Genomic DNA, 16,845 nt, shown 5'->3' with positions numbered 1-16,845 from the left:
GAAGAAGAAGAAGAAGAGGAAGAAGGAGAAGATGAAGGAGAAGAAGGAGAAGAAGAAGAAGAAAGAGGAAGAAGATGACAACGGCGGCGGCGGCGACGGCGGCGGCGGCGACGGTGGCGGCGACGATGGTGGCAGTGGCGACGGCGACGACGGCGGCGACATTGACGGCGACCACGAAAAAAAACGAAAAAAAAAATTGAAAGAGGGAGGAGGAAGAAGATGAATAGTGTAACTAATTTACCGACAGATTTTTGGTAATTACCGACGGATATTTAGGTCGGTAATTACCGACGGATATTTTCCGTCGGTAATTATCGACAGATTTTACCGACGGATTTTTCTGTCAGTAACTACCGACAGATTTACCGACGGATTTTTCCGTCGGTAATTACCGACAGATTTACCGACGGATTTTTTCGTCGGTAATTACCGACGGAACATGATTTCCGTCGATAAAATTTTACAGACAAACATTTTACTGACGAATTTTTGACCGTCGATGATCCGTCGGTAATGTTGATTTAGCGACGGATTTTGGTCATTACCGACGGATTTTGACCGTCGGTAATAATGGTTTTTCTTGTAGTGCAAGAAAACTATGCTTAGAAAAAATCATTAACCTAAACCTTAATCTCCAATCACAAAAAACCATTATATCAAAGACATGAAATTCACCCATCAAATCACAATTAAAACAAAAACATGGATCTTACCTGAATCATAAGATCAAGTGCATGATCGATTTAACACTTATCTTGAAACATCTTTAAGTAGCATGACCATTGAATCATAAATTCTTCATTTTTATATTATCTTCCTTTCAATTTTTGAACTGAATTGTTATTTCCTTTTCAAATATTTCATATCTCATAAGAAGTGCACTAGATTTAATGTAAGTTTATCTATATGAATAATTATCCTTGATATTTTGATTTCCCTTTTACACGAGTGAATCGTATGAATCTCTATATAGATGTAAAAAAATATTAGCGTGCATAAGAAAATTTGTTCATTTTCCAGTTTTGTATTTATTCCTTTTTCTTCATGTGTGATTCACAATTAATTCTACATGGTATTTTGTTATTAATGGATTCAAATTAACACTTGGTTAACAAAAATCTTTATATTTAATTTATAAGCTTAATTAGCATAAAAATGACTGTATACCATATAATCCACCAAGAGAACATTAATACACACAGTAATGATCTAGAATTGGTATTGATGTATTACAATTATACTACAAATTATATAAGTCATTCATAAATATAAATAACTAGTTTCACATCAAATTTCCTTCAAATACTTGTTTGGTATTTCTTCTGCCAAGTAAATGTAGAAATGCCCCATAGCTCCAGTACGAAACTTGTTTTCATATATGGATTCCAATATTAGAACTTCACCATCTTCGATCTTGATTAAACCAGGTTTAGGATAACAAACTGACATTCCAACTAGGTAACCCTTTTCATTTCCTGCTTCTTTTCCAGTTCCGTATTTTGGATTTGAAGTGCATAAAATCCTTCCATCCTAAGTTTAGCATAATCATAAATATAGAGGATTCAATAAACTAGTTAATTTTTTATAAAAATAAAGAAGTATGAACAAAATTTATTCATAATGAATATATGAATTATACAATTTAATGTAAGTTTATATACATGATACAACTTATATGGGGACAACAAATATCAAATATTACCTGTCCATATAGAGTAGTATTGACAACACCAGTATGCATATGAGCAGTGCCATATATAAGATAACCACCTTTTGTCATTGGGATATTTGCTTTCTTAACATGAGGTAAGTCGTTGTCATGATTTCTCGGGATCGTATACTCTGCCTATAAGAAATTGAGAAGTTCATTTTACTTACATACTGACAAAAAAGGTAAATAATGGCCTAATATGTTTATTTGGAAAATAATGAGTTTCAAAAGTTTGCTTATGATTTGTAAAGTATAGTGTGTATTGAATAAATCATATACCTGACAATCATGAATTGGTGTAGAACCATTTGATCTTACACGATCAGTTGAATCAAGTATGTAGAACTTAAGAGGCACTTGGTGTTCATCCCAATCAACCCACCTTATTTTGTATCTTAGGGAAAGATTTCTTGTTGGGCCACGAAAATCATTTCTTAATTTGCATTGTACGTTATCTTGACAACAAAAGAGTCCTCCTTTATAATTTTTAGACAACAATTGACCATTAATGCCTGTTGTGACATTGTAAAAGTTTGTTGGGAGATTCATAAGCTTACACCTACACTCTGTACAACCTTTTCTATCATGTGTTCCACGTGTATCAATAACCATGATGCTAAACAACCATTTTTCTTTAAACCCATGCTTTATTTTTGTAGGATTACCTAATTCAACTGCAAAAGGATCTGGAAGATTTGAACATGTTCCTCGTGATTCTCCTCCCAAGCCCCAATAATGTGGAAGCAAAAAACCTTGGCATGCACCATCATTTCTTTCGAATTCGATACCATTGCGAAGGTCGTGAGATTGTTTAATGTAGTGTGACATGGTAATGTTTTCAATATATTTTACAGCAAACCAATGGTGAAGGTAAGTTTCATACAGAGGTACTGAATTACCATCTTCATCAACTACTTCAACATCAAAACTCTTGACCCCAATGTGACCCCTTGGAAAGTCAATATCTAATAGTGTTTTCACGACAATTTTTCCTGGTCCCACTTCAAATTTTTCAGACAAAAAAGTAGCTGACTTTATACGATTTTCATCAGACTCTAAAACAACTGAGTGGGTTGTGTCAGAGAGCAACACCATCATTGATAATAAAATTAGTGCTACTTTAGAGATTGTCCTCATCTTAACCTACACAAAAATCGTTGCCATTAGCATTGAAAATTTGCATATAGGGTCATTCATTGGTAATCTTGTAGATGATTTAAAATATAGTGAAAACATGTGAACTGGATAAATGAAAAAGGTAAAGTAATAAAACATTGACAATAAAAAGTGCATACCATAAGAGAAAAAGACATGTTGATCATGGTGATGGATTGTTGTTTGATGAAGATGTATGATCGTTTAAATTTTAAAGCGGGTATATTTATACGTATATGAAATTAATTGTTAGTTTTATATTTGGTGGATCACTAAATAATGATATATCTGGCATAACTAAATTTTAAATTGATGTTGGTTGTCTCCTTTTAGTTGGATGTATAAGGTGTTTGGTGATGTATTTAAACCTAAATTAACATGTATTGAATTAGTTTTCCAGATCTACAAAACTATTTGGAAACTTTGTAACTATTTGTAGATATTAAAACAACTTGATAAATGATTTGTTTGGCCACACTTGACACGGTTTCACTTTTGTAGGTTCTCGTTTTTTTCTTAAATAGCAACATTCTCATGTTATATGGCAACAAGTTTTAACTTAATTTATGCTTAAAAGATGAAAATAAAAAATATAAATCATTTAGATTTAACAAAAAGAAGTTTATTTAAATAAACATTTAAAGAAGAGAAAAATAATAATTTTAATAACATTAATTAATGGCACTTAAGACATAGCATATATAAAAGACAATTTTGTACATGGTGATAATCACAATATATAATGTTGATTGAGTATGCATGATCAGTGGCGAAACTTGGATAAAAAACTTAGGGGTGCTAAATTATATTTTTAATATATAATTTTTTTTAGTTAAAAAATATCTCTTCATTTTTTTTTCCATTTCCTATGCTTAAATCAAGCACACATAATAGTAGAATTCAAAAAAAATATGATTATAATTTGCTATTATATCATGATATCAAATCATGAATACCATTTTAGATAAGTCCTTCGTACCTCATCAATTTGATTGAGTGGGTATTGTCAAATTTGAGGACGTTTTTCCCGGATCGCGTTCTAATGAATTTTTAAATTCATTATATGTAATTCTAGGAATTTTAGAGATTTGTTTTTCATTGTCTTGAATTCTTGGTTCTCATGAAATTTCTCAAGTTTAGTTAACGTAAATGCATTTTTTTTTCCATCTTTATCACAAACCTTCCTCCTTCGGATAAAGAATCAACTATTTTACTCTTTATCATAATCTTTCTAATATAAATTTATTAATTCTCACCTATTTAGAAAAAATATAAAATTTATATTCACATTGCAATTTATATATCACATTGCAATTTATATAAAATTTATATATCACATTGCAAAACATAACAAAACACACACTTTAATTAAATAAGTAACCATGTATAAATTCAAAACTTTAAAAAATTTGCCATAGGCAGGAAAACACAAAATCCATAAATTTCATAATTAAGGGTTATACTAATTTGAGAGAAATTATAATTAAAGTTCATATCAATTTCATAAAAGAATCCTAAAATCATAATTAGGGTTTATACTAATTTGGGATAAACATCCTAAGAAGAATCATAAATGTAACATACATAAATCATTATAAGATACCTTGATATGTAAGAGATTATGCAAAAAATATATATTTCAATTTTAATCTATGTGTTCTTCAGCTTCTGTTCTCCAATTTATCTCTTTGTATTTTGTTCTCCTCAGACACTTTCATAATAACTTACATGGTGGAAAGATCTTACAACAACAAAAAACTTAATCTCTTTTATAAATCAATGTTTCATTAAATTTTTTATTTTACATTTTATTATTATTTTTCATAATATAAACTTAATATAAATAATATATAATTATAATTTTATATATATATATATATATATATATATATATATATATATATATATATATATATAATTCCAAAAATGTTGCAGGAGTCGTGGTCCCCTGTCCCTAACATACGCACACGCACACGCACACGCACATACACATATATAAAATAAAACAAAAATTGTGAATGTATGTCAACCAATTTATTTCGATAATTTTATTTTTATAAAAGAATAAACATGCATAAAAAAAAATAACTGACATCTACTTATTAAGAAAAAGTGGTTATTCAAATAGAAATTGTCTTCTTCGTAAAAAAGACAACATAAACTTTCGTAAGTCAATTGTATCAAAACTACATTGACCCTTACGCAATATCACTCATTTTCTTGTCTAAAAGCTTAGGAAATAGGAAAAGGAAACATTATTCTTTATTTTTTGAATTTGACTATCATTTAATGAATTAGACTTTATTCCTGGATTTAACCGTTATCTTGAAACATCTTCAAGTGGCATGTCTTCCACCATTGAATCATATTCCACTTCATATTCTCTCTTTTCTTCCTTTTAATTTTTGCATTGAATTGTTTTATTTTTCAAATTTCTCATATTCTTTAACCATGTACCCACATAAATGTTCTTCATTCTTTTAAGCAAGCTTTCACACTAGTATAATTATATAGATTTAAATCGTGTCCAATGACATGTTTCTAAGAATTTCTATCTTATCTTTTATTTATATCATTGTGCTCTTATTTTTGTATTATTGTTCTTATTCCACTCTCAAATGCAAACTTTCACACTTAATCTTATGAATTAAATTTGTTTAGTGTTGTGTCTTTGAGATTCATATTGTTTATTTTATACTATAAAAGAATCAAGTTTAAATTCTAAATTAAACTAAAACATATTTAAACACTCATAAAAGAATGTCTGTTTAAGAAAAATCGTCAACTTAAACCTTAGTCTCTAATAACAAAAAAACATTGTATCAAACACTTTTCAAATCCACCCATCATGTCACAATTAACACAAAAACATTGTTTGAAAATGTATGCAGGATAGCTAACTCGAAACTTGAACCAACATATTTAAACACTCATCAAGAAAACTTTGTCTGAAAACACATCTTATCTTATAATTGAAAGTGACATGTTAAAGATAGTCGACCGTCGTTCATGTGCGTTTGCATGTCTCAAACCATCATCTCTTGTAATTCTAAAATAATAAAATATCATCTAATGCTCTTAGAATATTCAATAATCTCTAAAATTTAGTTTAAACATGGTCTTGTAAGTTTTATATTGTAAATCTTCCTTGAAACTTCTTAATTTTGTTTCTTTCTTGTCATGATCTTGTTTGTATTTTTAACTATTCTTGTAGTTCCTTTTCTCCTTATTCATTATATTCCTCTTTAATCCTAATCACACATCAATTAGTAAGAAAAACTAGAAGCAAGAATTTTTAAATGAATGTTTCTAGGAAACCCTTGAAGGCATACAAATTGTGATATCTTGTACTAGGATTCGAAAAGTGTGTCATTAATAATGAAGGTCTGTTTGGAAGCAGTCATGATGCTAAGAAGACAAAGATTGAAGTGAAGACTTTAACTTTTTAGAGTCCGAAGGACAATAAGTTGATAATGGTTATAGTATAGTTGTAAAATGATAAGTGTTAAATATTGGTATATTGTTAATTAGGATATATTTTCAGTAGTTTTTTTTTATCCAAATTGAATTTTTATTATTATTTTAAATTTTTCTTTGTTTTTCTTCACTTGAGAAAAAAAAAAAAAAAAGATGACGGAAAGTCAATAATTCTTTTTATTCAAATGCTAAAACCTCTTTTATTTATTTTATTCAAATGCTAAAATGTCGATTTTAGTTTATGAACACATTCACGTATCTTATCTACTTCAATGAATGAATACTCATTAGAAGTTTATCAAACAGGAACTAAATGCCATATGTCTTGGAATGACTCTCTTGAAAATTTTCAGATTTAATCATAAAATTCATAAGCTTCAATTACTTATGTTCACTACAACGAGTGAGTTTCGTTTCAAACAAGAGTGTTTTCTGTAGTAAGATCAATTTTATTTATCACGTTTAGGAAACAATGCTGAACCTGCATGGCTATGTTCTATAGTATGCTAGAAATTTCCTAGTAAATTGCTGAACAAGAACAATAAGCGTTTCATATTTGAAAATATATCTTTTGGATTATATATTAAATCACTTCGCTATGAAGAAAATTCCACCAAACTTCAGAACTCTGATTTTGGTATATGAAACTACAGAGTTGAATATGGATCATGACTACTGTCAAGTGCAAATGTTCATCAAAGAGAAGTAGAGACATAGCATGTGAATATATACACAAATACTATTCAGCCATACAATAAAAACAAAGCATTGACCATGAAATTGAGTAACTAAGATTTCTTCAGGTCTTAACAGCCAATACCAAACCTTACTTTTGGTCATTTAAGTAATCACACACTACTTAGACAAGGGAAAAAAACTTAAACATAATTTATGAATGTGCATATTCATAGTATATAGCAACATAAACAAACCATTAAAACATTTAAAATTACGGAGAAGCTTAGTTTGAAGGGAAGAAAGAACTGAGGAAGTCTTCATCCTCACAGTGCAAGTTGTTGGATTCCATAAGAAATTCAATTTCCCCACTGTTGAACTTCAGAAGAAAAGCCAATCTGATGAGCTTAGAAAGTTCAGGAACATGATCATGATGCTCTTGCAAAACACCCTCTGATATGGCTTCTGAGAAGTATGTAGCATATTTCAGCAAACTTGCATCTTCACTTTGCCAGTTCATTTGGGTGAAAAACTTGGAGCTTTGTCTTTGCCACCGTACCATTTTGTTTGCCTTTTTGACAATGATTTCCCCAGATGATACTGCCAAAGTGTAACTTGCAGTGACTGCACCATTTATCTCAAAGAAAGTCAAGTTCAGCAGATCTTGAACAGCTTCATGCCTCTTGTTTGGTTCCATTTTTAGGCTAGAAGAAGAAAGGAAACCAAGAATAAGCTTAGCCAGCACCTTCACATTACAAATATGACCAGGATCAACCTTTTTGAGTTCAACACCGTTGATCAAGGATGACTCTTCCATGCATACAGACTCAGAGATATTTCGAGCACCAATTTTTCTGTATATGTCAAACCACTCACACCGGGTCAATGGTGCCAAGCTCTGAGGATACCAGACAAAGACTTTCTCCTGCTCAAAAAGCTTCTTCAGATGAAGGTTATCAGGAATGAAAACATCATTCTTGTTTAACAAAAATATTTCATTGTTGCCAGATGTTACAGGGAGTTTCACCAAGCAATTAGCAAGTTTCTTCTCAGATCTTGAGGTCAAATGTTTCAATATAAACCCCCAGAACTTAGAACATTGGTCAGGTGACAACTCTTCCTCTGAATTTTCCCACTCATTCCAAATATTGATGTAATCATCAAGGGAGGGCCTGCTCCGGACTTCCAAGGCAAAGGAGAAAAATGGAAGAATATTCTCATCATAAACATCTTCCAATACATGAAATTTTGAACCAAAAAGATTATCTTGGTCATGTATGACGCATTGTTCAGAACTGACCCACATTGCACTTTCAGGAATCCAAATTTTTCTGGCAGCTTTATCTTCTAATTTCCAATTGTGTTCACTCAAGTACCTACGCACAAAAATGTAATAATCAGACAGAAAGAATCATAGGCTTAAACTTTTGAAAGGAAGAGAGAAATAAGGAATAATCTTCTTGAGAGAAAAAGGATGTACCCATATATCTTGACAATGGTGTCATAATCAGAGAGATAGTCAAGGTGATTAGAAATCAAGTGGCACCCTTTCTCAACGTCAATTGTGACTCCAATTTCATTGAGTTCTTTCTTGTAAGACGAAATTACAGGTCCATAGAAATTCTCATCAATGAAAGGTCCATCTGTTGGCTTGAGGTACTTATTCCACTTGGAATCAAACAACAAACACTTATCTGGAGACCTATAACCAGCATGTGTTTTCAACCAATTTCTAGACAATCTTTTCTTAAAGTCTTCTTCAATGGTGAAATTTACCCCTTTCATTTGAACACGGATGCATTCCAGCAAGGAAAAAACACTTTCAGGAGTAATGGTGGAGGTATCTGAAGGAAAATTCAAACATTTAAAAACAAACTTCACCCCGTCTTTTACCTCAGTAACAACACCAATTCCCTTCAGCTCTTTCTTGTATTCATGTATTCCCTCACCATACCATTTGTCACTGTCATCAATGAAAGGGAGACAAGCTATTGAAGAGATAGCTTTCCACTCTGGACCATATAAAATGCATGCTCTTGTAGACCTACGACTACCAACCTTAGTCTGCAACCATTTCTCAGTACGAATGATGTTAGAGAATTCAGGAGGAAATTTGTATTCAGTTCCCTCCAGCACCCTACAACATGAAAGAAATGACTTAACACGATCTTGGTTAAATGAACCTTGTGATGCGTTCTGTTTGAAGAGATGAGCAAATTTTTCTATAGCCTTCTCGAAGTGAATCACCACCCCTACTTGCTTCAATTCATCGTCGTAAGAGAAAATTTTCTCTCCATAGAATTGATGATCTATTATAGGAAGACCATTGAATACCTCCAGAATGCAACCCCATAGAGGATCACGCAAGAAACATTCACCAGGAGTTTTGAAACCCATGTTTGTCTTCAAGCACCTTGCTCCCTTGAGTGAATTTATGAGTTTACTACTAGAGCCACGCGAGAATTCTACACATTCGATTAACAAAAGAACAGCCTCAGCTGACAAATTGGCCAAATCTGAGTGTGATTTTAAATGGTCAATGACCACTTGATAGTTTTTATCAAAGCCAACTATCACACCCAGCAACTTCAGCTCCTCTTTGAACTTATATATGTCCTCACCAAAATAAGCCTTATCAATAAAAGGGATTGAACTAACTTGAGATGCAACTGCCCATTCTGAATCATGCAATACAGATCCAATAGGACACCTTAGACCATGAGATGTCCGTAGCCAACTTTCCTCTCTGATGCAGTTCACAAACTGGTCTAAGGGAAGATAATTTTGCCTCAGATATTGGATGAATTCAAGCATCGATAGTATATCATTTCTGCTCAAAGTGGAAGAAGTTGCACGGGACATTAGCTCTCTTCCGATGAATCCACATGCTTCCTCACAGCTGAACATCACCCCAATGGTCTTCAACTCTTCCTCGTACTCTGATATTTGATTCCCATAGAAGCCCTCATCAATCAGTGGAATGTCAACAAGAATAGAACCGCTCTGCAAAATTCTTCCTAATGATGAGCCAATTAAAAATGACTTCGAAGGTGGTCCACAATCATTGACTGTAACTTTAAGCCAGCTTCCTTGTTTTATGCATTTCAAGAACTTCTCTGGCAGATTCCTACCCCGTTGCTTCAGTCCTCGAATCCAATCCAGAAGCAAAAGTGCATTTTCTTTTTCAAGTAGTGTTTGCACAGAGGAAAACCCAGCATTTGGGGGATATATATTAGGTATATCAGAAGCATCAGCATAATTTTTCAGGAAATCTATGAGCTTCCCATATTCTGTATATTGGCCTGCACAATCCAATGAATGCAAGTACTCTTTTCCCAGCTCAACATAATCCTGGTTCCTCCATGGATTAGATACAATCAACTCTGCCCATTTGCTCCCACTTGCAGGCACAAGAACCCCTTTTCTGGATCCAATCACATGCCCATAGTTGTCCACAAGTGCCATGGAACTACACAAACCTTGAACCTCACTACTTGATAAATATCTCTTCGAGAAAGAGTGGTATAAGAAATGGGCATATTTAATGGCAAGCTTGGAGTGATTGTTTATAGAACTACAAAGGACTCTTGCAAAAGTGTGCATATTCAAAGTAGTGACACTGACTCGATTTTCTAGCCATTCCAACAATGTCTGCCTGCGTGGTGACTGAAAGATAGCTTCCTGTGTGACTTGTGGCATAAAGAATCTCGAGGTTTTACATGAAAACTCGCTGTTCCAATCAATCATCCAAGAGCACGGAATAGATTGACTTGAATCTGTTAAGACTACTTGCTTGGCACCGTTGCTGCATTGACGAAGAGTAAAATGGGACAAATTATTATCAGAATCCACATACTTGATTAATGGAATGTCCATCATATTGGAGCCTGTAAATATTGACCAGTTTTTAATGATAAACAGTAAAAGCTTCAGATAAAGAACTTCTGATGCTTCATGCACTAGATTAGAACTCTGGATGCACTTTGCATACCAATCAGTGCTGACTTGTTTAACCTCTAAAAAGCTGAGAATGTGATCATACTCAGTTCTATCAAATGAGGAACTCAAGATTTTTCTTTCATTGTGAGATGAGAGGTTATGCAAGTATACGCTTTCTTCCTGAGCATCAGTCAAAATATCCCAGAATTCTGGGAGTAGTCTGCTAACTTCACACGGCCTATAGAAGTGCTTCTGCTCCTTGTATGTCTCAACAGGAACAATGTTTTCTCTGAGAATTTTTTCTTTGATTTTCTCCCTCACATGATTTAACTTTTCAAAAGGAGAACTATCAATGGGAAGGAACCTGAAGATGGGTGGCAAACTGGATATTGGAGCTTCATTTGATCTTCCTATAACAAGGGTTCTGAATGCATCCATAAAAGCTGATGGAACACATTCTAGTATCCCTTGATTCCACTTATTGTCCAAGAGAATTGTTTCCCTTGATGAAGCAAGAACAAAATCTGCTTGAATTATAAAGGGAAAATTTGTTACCATTTCAGTAGGCAGAAATGCATAGACTCCTGGTAAGCTCTTTCCCCTATGAAGCCTCTCCTGATTTGGGAAGGCTAATGTTACAGCCCACTCTTCCACATCATTTCTCCTTTCCACCACATTTTCCAACCTCACAGGAAACTTCTGCTTCCACATATAGTAGCTGCATTCCTTCTCAGAATTACCATTTTCCTCAGCAGAGAGATGAAGTGTGTATGATTCTGCATTCATGTTCTTCCTGGTGCAAAAGTTAATCTCGCTCGAAATTGACACAGCATTCACAGTGTTGATCTTGGGGTCCTCATTATCTTCTCTTACAGACAGGTGTCTGATTTTTGAAAGGAACAACATCACTTCTGGATGAATGTTTGAGAGCTGCTGCTTCACAGGATTGACCTTATCTGGCTTTAGAGGTAAGATAAGAGTTGTAGTTGGAAGAGAACCAGCAGCACCACCATATATTTGCTTTATGTCATGCAAGGTTGGTTTCTCCTCAACCCATTCAGGAACTATATACCCAATGTCACAGTGTGGACAAGGTTTCTCACTGAACCGTATCTGATATCCGTTGCTAAATATATAAGGGTGAGCAGTGAGCAGAAATACACTCTTGAAACCAATACCTGCAATTCAACAAGGTATGTTATTTTTCTAGCATTGTGAAATTAAGCATTTGTTTGTTATAATTTTCTTTGGTAATATCAGGTGAGAACATTGAATTTATTTAGGCTAGTTATATGAATGAATGCATGTATATCCAATACAATTGATAAATGAATTCAAGTAACATTAAATTATTTAATTAAGCAAGAACATTAATGCATGCCATTAATGTAACAAAACTACAAAAATATCTTGTTGAGACATGTAAGAGTGGAAGTGTACCTTTTTCACCAATGTATCCACTACTTCTGTTGCCTTTCTTAGTGGACTTTCCAACACTGCAGATAGATTCAATGTTTTCAGGAGCGAAACCCTTTTCATTGTTGAAGATTAATAAAGTGGCTGGAGCAGAAGTAGCTGTTATGTCCTTTGAAGTTATAATGAACTCAAGTGATGGATTCACTCCTTCAACGTACTTGTTATCTTCTGCGTTCTGTGAATATGACAAAGAATATAACATCATCAATAAATATTAAACAATAAATAAATAACATCATCAACCAAATAGAACAAATTAAATAATGAAATATTAGAAATAATACTTCATTTAAATTTGTAATTCACTTATGTTAATTTTGATATCAATTTAAAAATTATTTTCATAATTATATTACCATAAAGTTAAAATTATAATTTATTTAAACTTTTAAAAATATAAAATAACTAAAATTTCAATTTCAATTTTATTTTTATTTTTAAATTAATATCAATATTGTTGAATTTACAATTCTATATATATCATAATAATAATAAAGTCTGGATTTGAAATTAAAAAAAGAAGTAAAAACATTGAAATAAAACAATGTTCCAATTTAAAACTAAAAAGTTATAAATAATAAAGTTTTTTAATAATTTTTTTTAATCCAACTAAAGAACTTTCTCATATTTTTAACGTAATAATAAAAAGAGTTCGTATTAAGATAGCAACATAATATGATGAATAACTCAAAAAGTTTAATGAGAATGTGTGAATAATAAAATATAATAATAATTCAAATTAAAATACGGTATAAAGTAAGTAAATAAATAATAATGTTATCGTTGATAATTTAAAGGGAAACTAAATGATAAAATATTGGAAATAATTTATTAAAAATTGCAAAATACTTATGATAAATTTAAATAATCAGTTAAAAATAATTTCAATAACATAAAAATAAGTCTATTATTAAGCGGTAAAAATTACAAATTCTTTGAAATTATAAACTAACGATTTCAATTTCAATTTTTTCTAAAATTAAGTTTTATATTGTTAAGTTTTATATTACAAATGTGGAAGATTTAAGACACATGAAAAATGAAGGTATAAGTAATGGGAAAAAAAAAAATTAAGTGACTGAAGACTTTAAAGAACTAATAATGATAATATTACTAGAAGAATTGTCCAACACAGAAGTATTAAAACCTTAATGTGAAAAATCAGATCACGATGAATATTGCAATGGTGAAGAAAATTGTGAAGGTACTAATAAAATAAATACAATAAAAGCATAAACTAGCCTTAGAAACAGTAGATAAAATAGGATACGAATAAGAAAAATATGAACTAAAAGAAAATAATGATATTAAATAATAAAGAAACTAGCCCAATTCAATGAAATACAAAATTTAAAAAATGTGATTTTAAAAAATTTAGTAATGGTTCTATTGGATATCAATCAAAGGTATAGTCCAAAAGAAGTTAAATTTTATGATAATTTAAAAATCCGAACTCACATATTAAGATGTTTAATTTATGTAAGATGTGTTGGTTAGAGGTGTGAATTTTACTTATGTAAGTCAAATCCTACTCTACTTCTAAACTAATTTTCTTTTTATTGGGTCATTAAAAGATGTGTATAAACTTTTCTAGGAAAAAAAAATACAAAGAAAAAAGATAATTTTTTCATTAATTAAAATTAGTTTATACACAATTTAAAAAGTTTAAAATAGTATATGATAGAATTTATATAAGTTAATTAATATATATAAATTAATTTTTATTTATAAAAATAATTACCTTCAATTTCTTCTTTATATTTTTTTTCTAAAAGAAGCTTGCACATAAACTTATCTAAATATATACATAAACTAATTTTAACTTCTTTTTTCTAAAGTATTTATGAAAACAACTTGTGGAACCTAAAATACTTTAAAAGTAATATTGTTATTGTAAATTTTGGCATCCAAAATAGTATTCGGTTGTGAAGGCTTTGAAATTAGTATTGAATGAATTAATATATTGTGTAACTTTAGGGTGTGTTCGTTTGGTGGAATAGATATGGGGAAGAGTGTGAAGATGAATTTGTGTAGATTTAGGTGGATGAATTTTTGTGTTTTTTTGAGTGAATTTAGAGGGTGAAATAAATGAATTTAGAGATAAATTTTATGAAAATTAGTGAAAGATTTGATTGATGTGATAGATAAAAAAGTTATAAAAATAAATAAAATTAGAAAGTTACCAAAATATCCTTAATAAAAAAAGAGAATAATTTTGTAATTTGATGTTATAAAAATAATTATAATTAATTAATATGAATTAAAAAAAATATTAAAATTATATAATATTTAAAAAAATTATGAATGCAAAAAAAATTATAAAATTATAACATTAATAATTATAATATGAAATTTAATAATTATTAAAATACTCTTTATATAAAAATATATTAAATAATTTTTAAATTAATTAAAAATATTACATTTTAAAAACAATCATTTAAATAACTAATAAAAAATAATACAAAAGTAAATTAATATATTATTAAAATTACTTTTAAATAATTATTATTATTTAAAATTATTAGTTAATAACTATTATTATTATATATATTATTTATTGTATATATTATTAATAATTTATTAGACATATAATATTAATTATTATATTTTATATATAAAAATTATTATTTATTATTATAAATATATATTATTAATTTTAATAATTATTATATATCATAAAATATTATTTATTATTATTATTTTATTATATATATATATATATATATATATATATATATATATATAATCGGTTACATAACACATATTATATAGCTTATGTAACCGGTTATATATATATATATATATATATATATATATAATAAAATAATAATAATAATAATTGTATATAATTATTAATAATATATATTTTAATTATTATTTAAGAATAATATATTTTGTAATTATTAGTATTTGAAATATTATGAAAGAAAAAATTATAAGAGAGGATTAGAATTGTAAAATTATCTATTATATTTGCAAATCATCGCATTTTAGTGTGGATGAAAATTTTGTTGAATCTCGCAAATCTGTCTTTATATATGTTTTTAAATCACTGCAATAGAACATGAAAATGAATAACAATCCATCTGCGCAAATCAGGGAATTTGTAAAATCCGCTCAAGCAAACACTGCCGTAGTCTGATGCACATCACATAAAAGAATTGAAATTTTCTGGTTTGTTTTTTGTTTTTTTGTCTCTACTACCTCTATAATACACTCATTATTATTAATTTAAACATTTTAAAATATATTAAAAATATATTTAAAGTAATATTTAATATTTAAAATAAGACATCAGAATCTAGACTCCACATAAAATTGTTTTTCATCAGAATTGTTAAGATTAAGTCAAATTAATGACTGAAACTACTTTAACTTTTATTACAAATTTGAACCAGTCCGGGTCCATTCAGGCCAATCCATTAGCAGATGCTTCTTGCAACCCATGTTTTCCGCTAGCACCCTATATTTTTTGAAATACCATTTACGCCCTTCTTGAAATAAATAAAATTGGAAAGTTTTGGATGTGTTGTTAAGTGTGTGATATCCGTTTGGGTTGTGGTTGATGGTGGTTCGGAGGTGGTGGCGGTGTTTTACGGTGGTGGAAGGTGGTTAACTTTAATAGTCTATACACACGTATAAATCAAATTTACCGTAAATTTTACCACTGAATTTTGATAATTTTGTAAACTTTATTCTATAATTTATTTTCTACACATTTGGTCACTTTAACTTTTGTACGTTTTACTTCCTCAAATATATCAACTTTTAAATAAAATAATTTAAATGAAAAATATGAAAGTGAAGAATGAAGGTGAGTGGGTACTTACTTGTATGAGTTCCATAAGAAAGTGAACATCTTTGGCATAAAGCTCAGTGGAGAGGTTTTTTGTTGCTTGGTGCAAGTCTTCACGCAGAGGGTTGAGTTCTCCTCCAATGGAGAACTTGGTCCTTCGAATCCTCTCAATGTGTTCCTTTGGTGTCATCTCCATAAACCCTAATTTGTCTCAGTGTGAGAGAATGTGAAGGGAAAAAGAGTGGTTTGGTGAATGATGGGTCAAGTCTAGGAGGAGAAGTATTTAAAAGATCATAAAGAAGATGAAAGATCAAAAGACTACTTCGTGGAGAAGTAAAGTAGAAAATTCTGAGTTTTCAATTATTGTACGGGTAAAGGGTAGTAAGATTCTGAATTTGGTGTCTCTGATTTTCCTTGTACTTTCGACCAGACCAATGGGAACATTGCACTATGTTCTCAGTTGCATGCATATGTTCCGTCCACTGCTTCTATTTTTATTTCTATTATATTATATAGTTTGCAATACATAAATCTATTCTTTTTTTAAAAAAAAAATCTTTAAAATAAATTTATAAGTCCTAATTTATTAAATATTAGAAAGTAAAATTAAATC

General features: G+C 30.2%; 2 protein-coding genes across 2 annotated transcripts; both read right to left on the bottom strand.

Annotated features, from left to right (window-relative positions):
- Positions 1–1,287: 1,287 nt before the first annotated feature.
- On the bottom strand, positions 1,288–2,832 carry LOC114166978. Its single transcript, XM_028051864.1, has 3 exons — positions 1,991–2,832; positions 1,703–1,846; positions 1,288–1,530 (listed from the first exon to the last, which is right to left on the bottom strand). The coding sequence occupies exons 1-3, from the start codon at positions 2,807–2,809 to the stop codon at positions 1,288–1,290; spliced, it is 1,206 nt and encodes a 401-aa protein (XP_027907665.1). The 5' UTR covers positions 2,810–2,832.
- A 4,206-nt stretch (positions 2,833–7,038) lies between these two features.
- LOC114165092 lies at positions 7,039–16,517 on the bottom strand. The gene is made up of 4 exons (XM_028049748.1): positions 16,267–16,517; positions 12,398–12,608; positions 8,499–12,135; positions 7,039–8,394 (listed from the first exon to the last, which is right to left on the bottom strand). The coding sequence occupies exons 1-4, from the start codon at positions 16,426–16,428 to the stop codon at positions 7,305–7,307; spliced, it is 5,100 nt and encodes a 1,699-aa protein (XP_027905549.1). The 5' UTR covers positions 16,429–16,517; the 3' UTR covers positions 7,039–7,304.
- Positions 16,518–16,845: the final 328 nt, after the last annotated feature.

This window comes from Vigna unguiculata, chromosome 10 (assembly GCF_004118075.2).
Source record: "Vigna unguiculata cultivar IT97K-499-35 chromosome 10, ASM411807v1, whole genome shotgun sequence".
Taxonomy (NCBI): domain Eukaryota; kingdom Viridiplantae; phylum Streptophyta; class Magnoliopsida; order Fabales; family Fabaceae; genus Vigna; species Vigna unguiculata.
Note: the sequence above shows the minus strand (reverse complement) of the source record. Positions and strands in the feature narration are given on the sequence as shown.

Coding starts and splice junctions, on each gene's coding strand:
- LOC114166978 (XM_028051864.1), bottom strand. CDS start 2,809: ATGATGGTGTTGCTCTCTGACACAACCCACTCAGTTGTTTTAGAGTCT. Junction 1,847..1,990: donor CACCAATTCATGATTGTCAG/GTATATGATTTA, acceptor AATTTCTTATAG/GCAGAGTATACGATCCCGAG. Junction 1,531..1,702: donor ATACTACTCTATATGGACAG/GTAATATTTGAT, acceptor TGCTAAACTTAG/GATGGAAGGATTTTATGCAC.
- LOC114165092 (XM_028049748.1), bottom strand. CDS start 16,428: ATGGAGATGACACCAAAGGAACACATTGAGAGGATTCGAAGGACCAAG. Junction 12,609..16,266: donor TTCTTATGGAACTCATACAA/GTAAGTACCCAC, acceptor TCATATTCACAG/AACGCAGAAGATAACAAGTA. Junction 12,136..12,397: donor TGGATACATTGGTGAAAAAG/GTACACTTCCAC, acceptor GTTGAATTGCAG/GTATTGGTTTCAAGAGTGTA.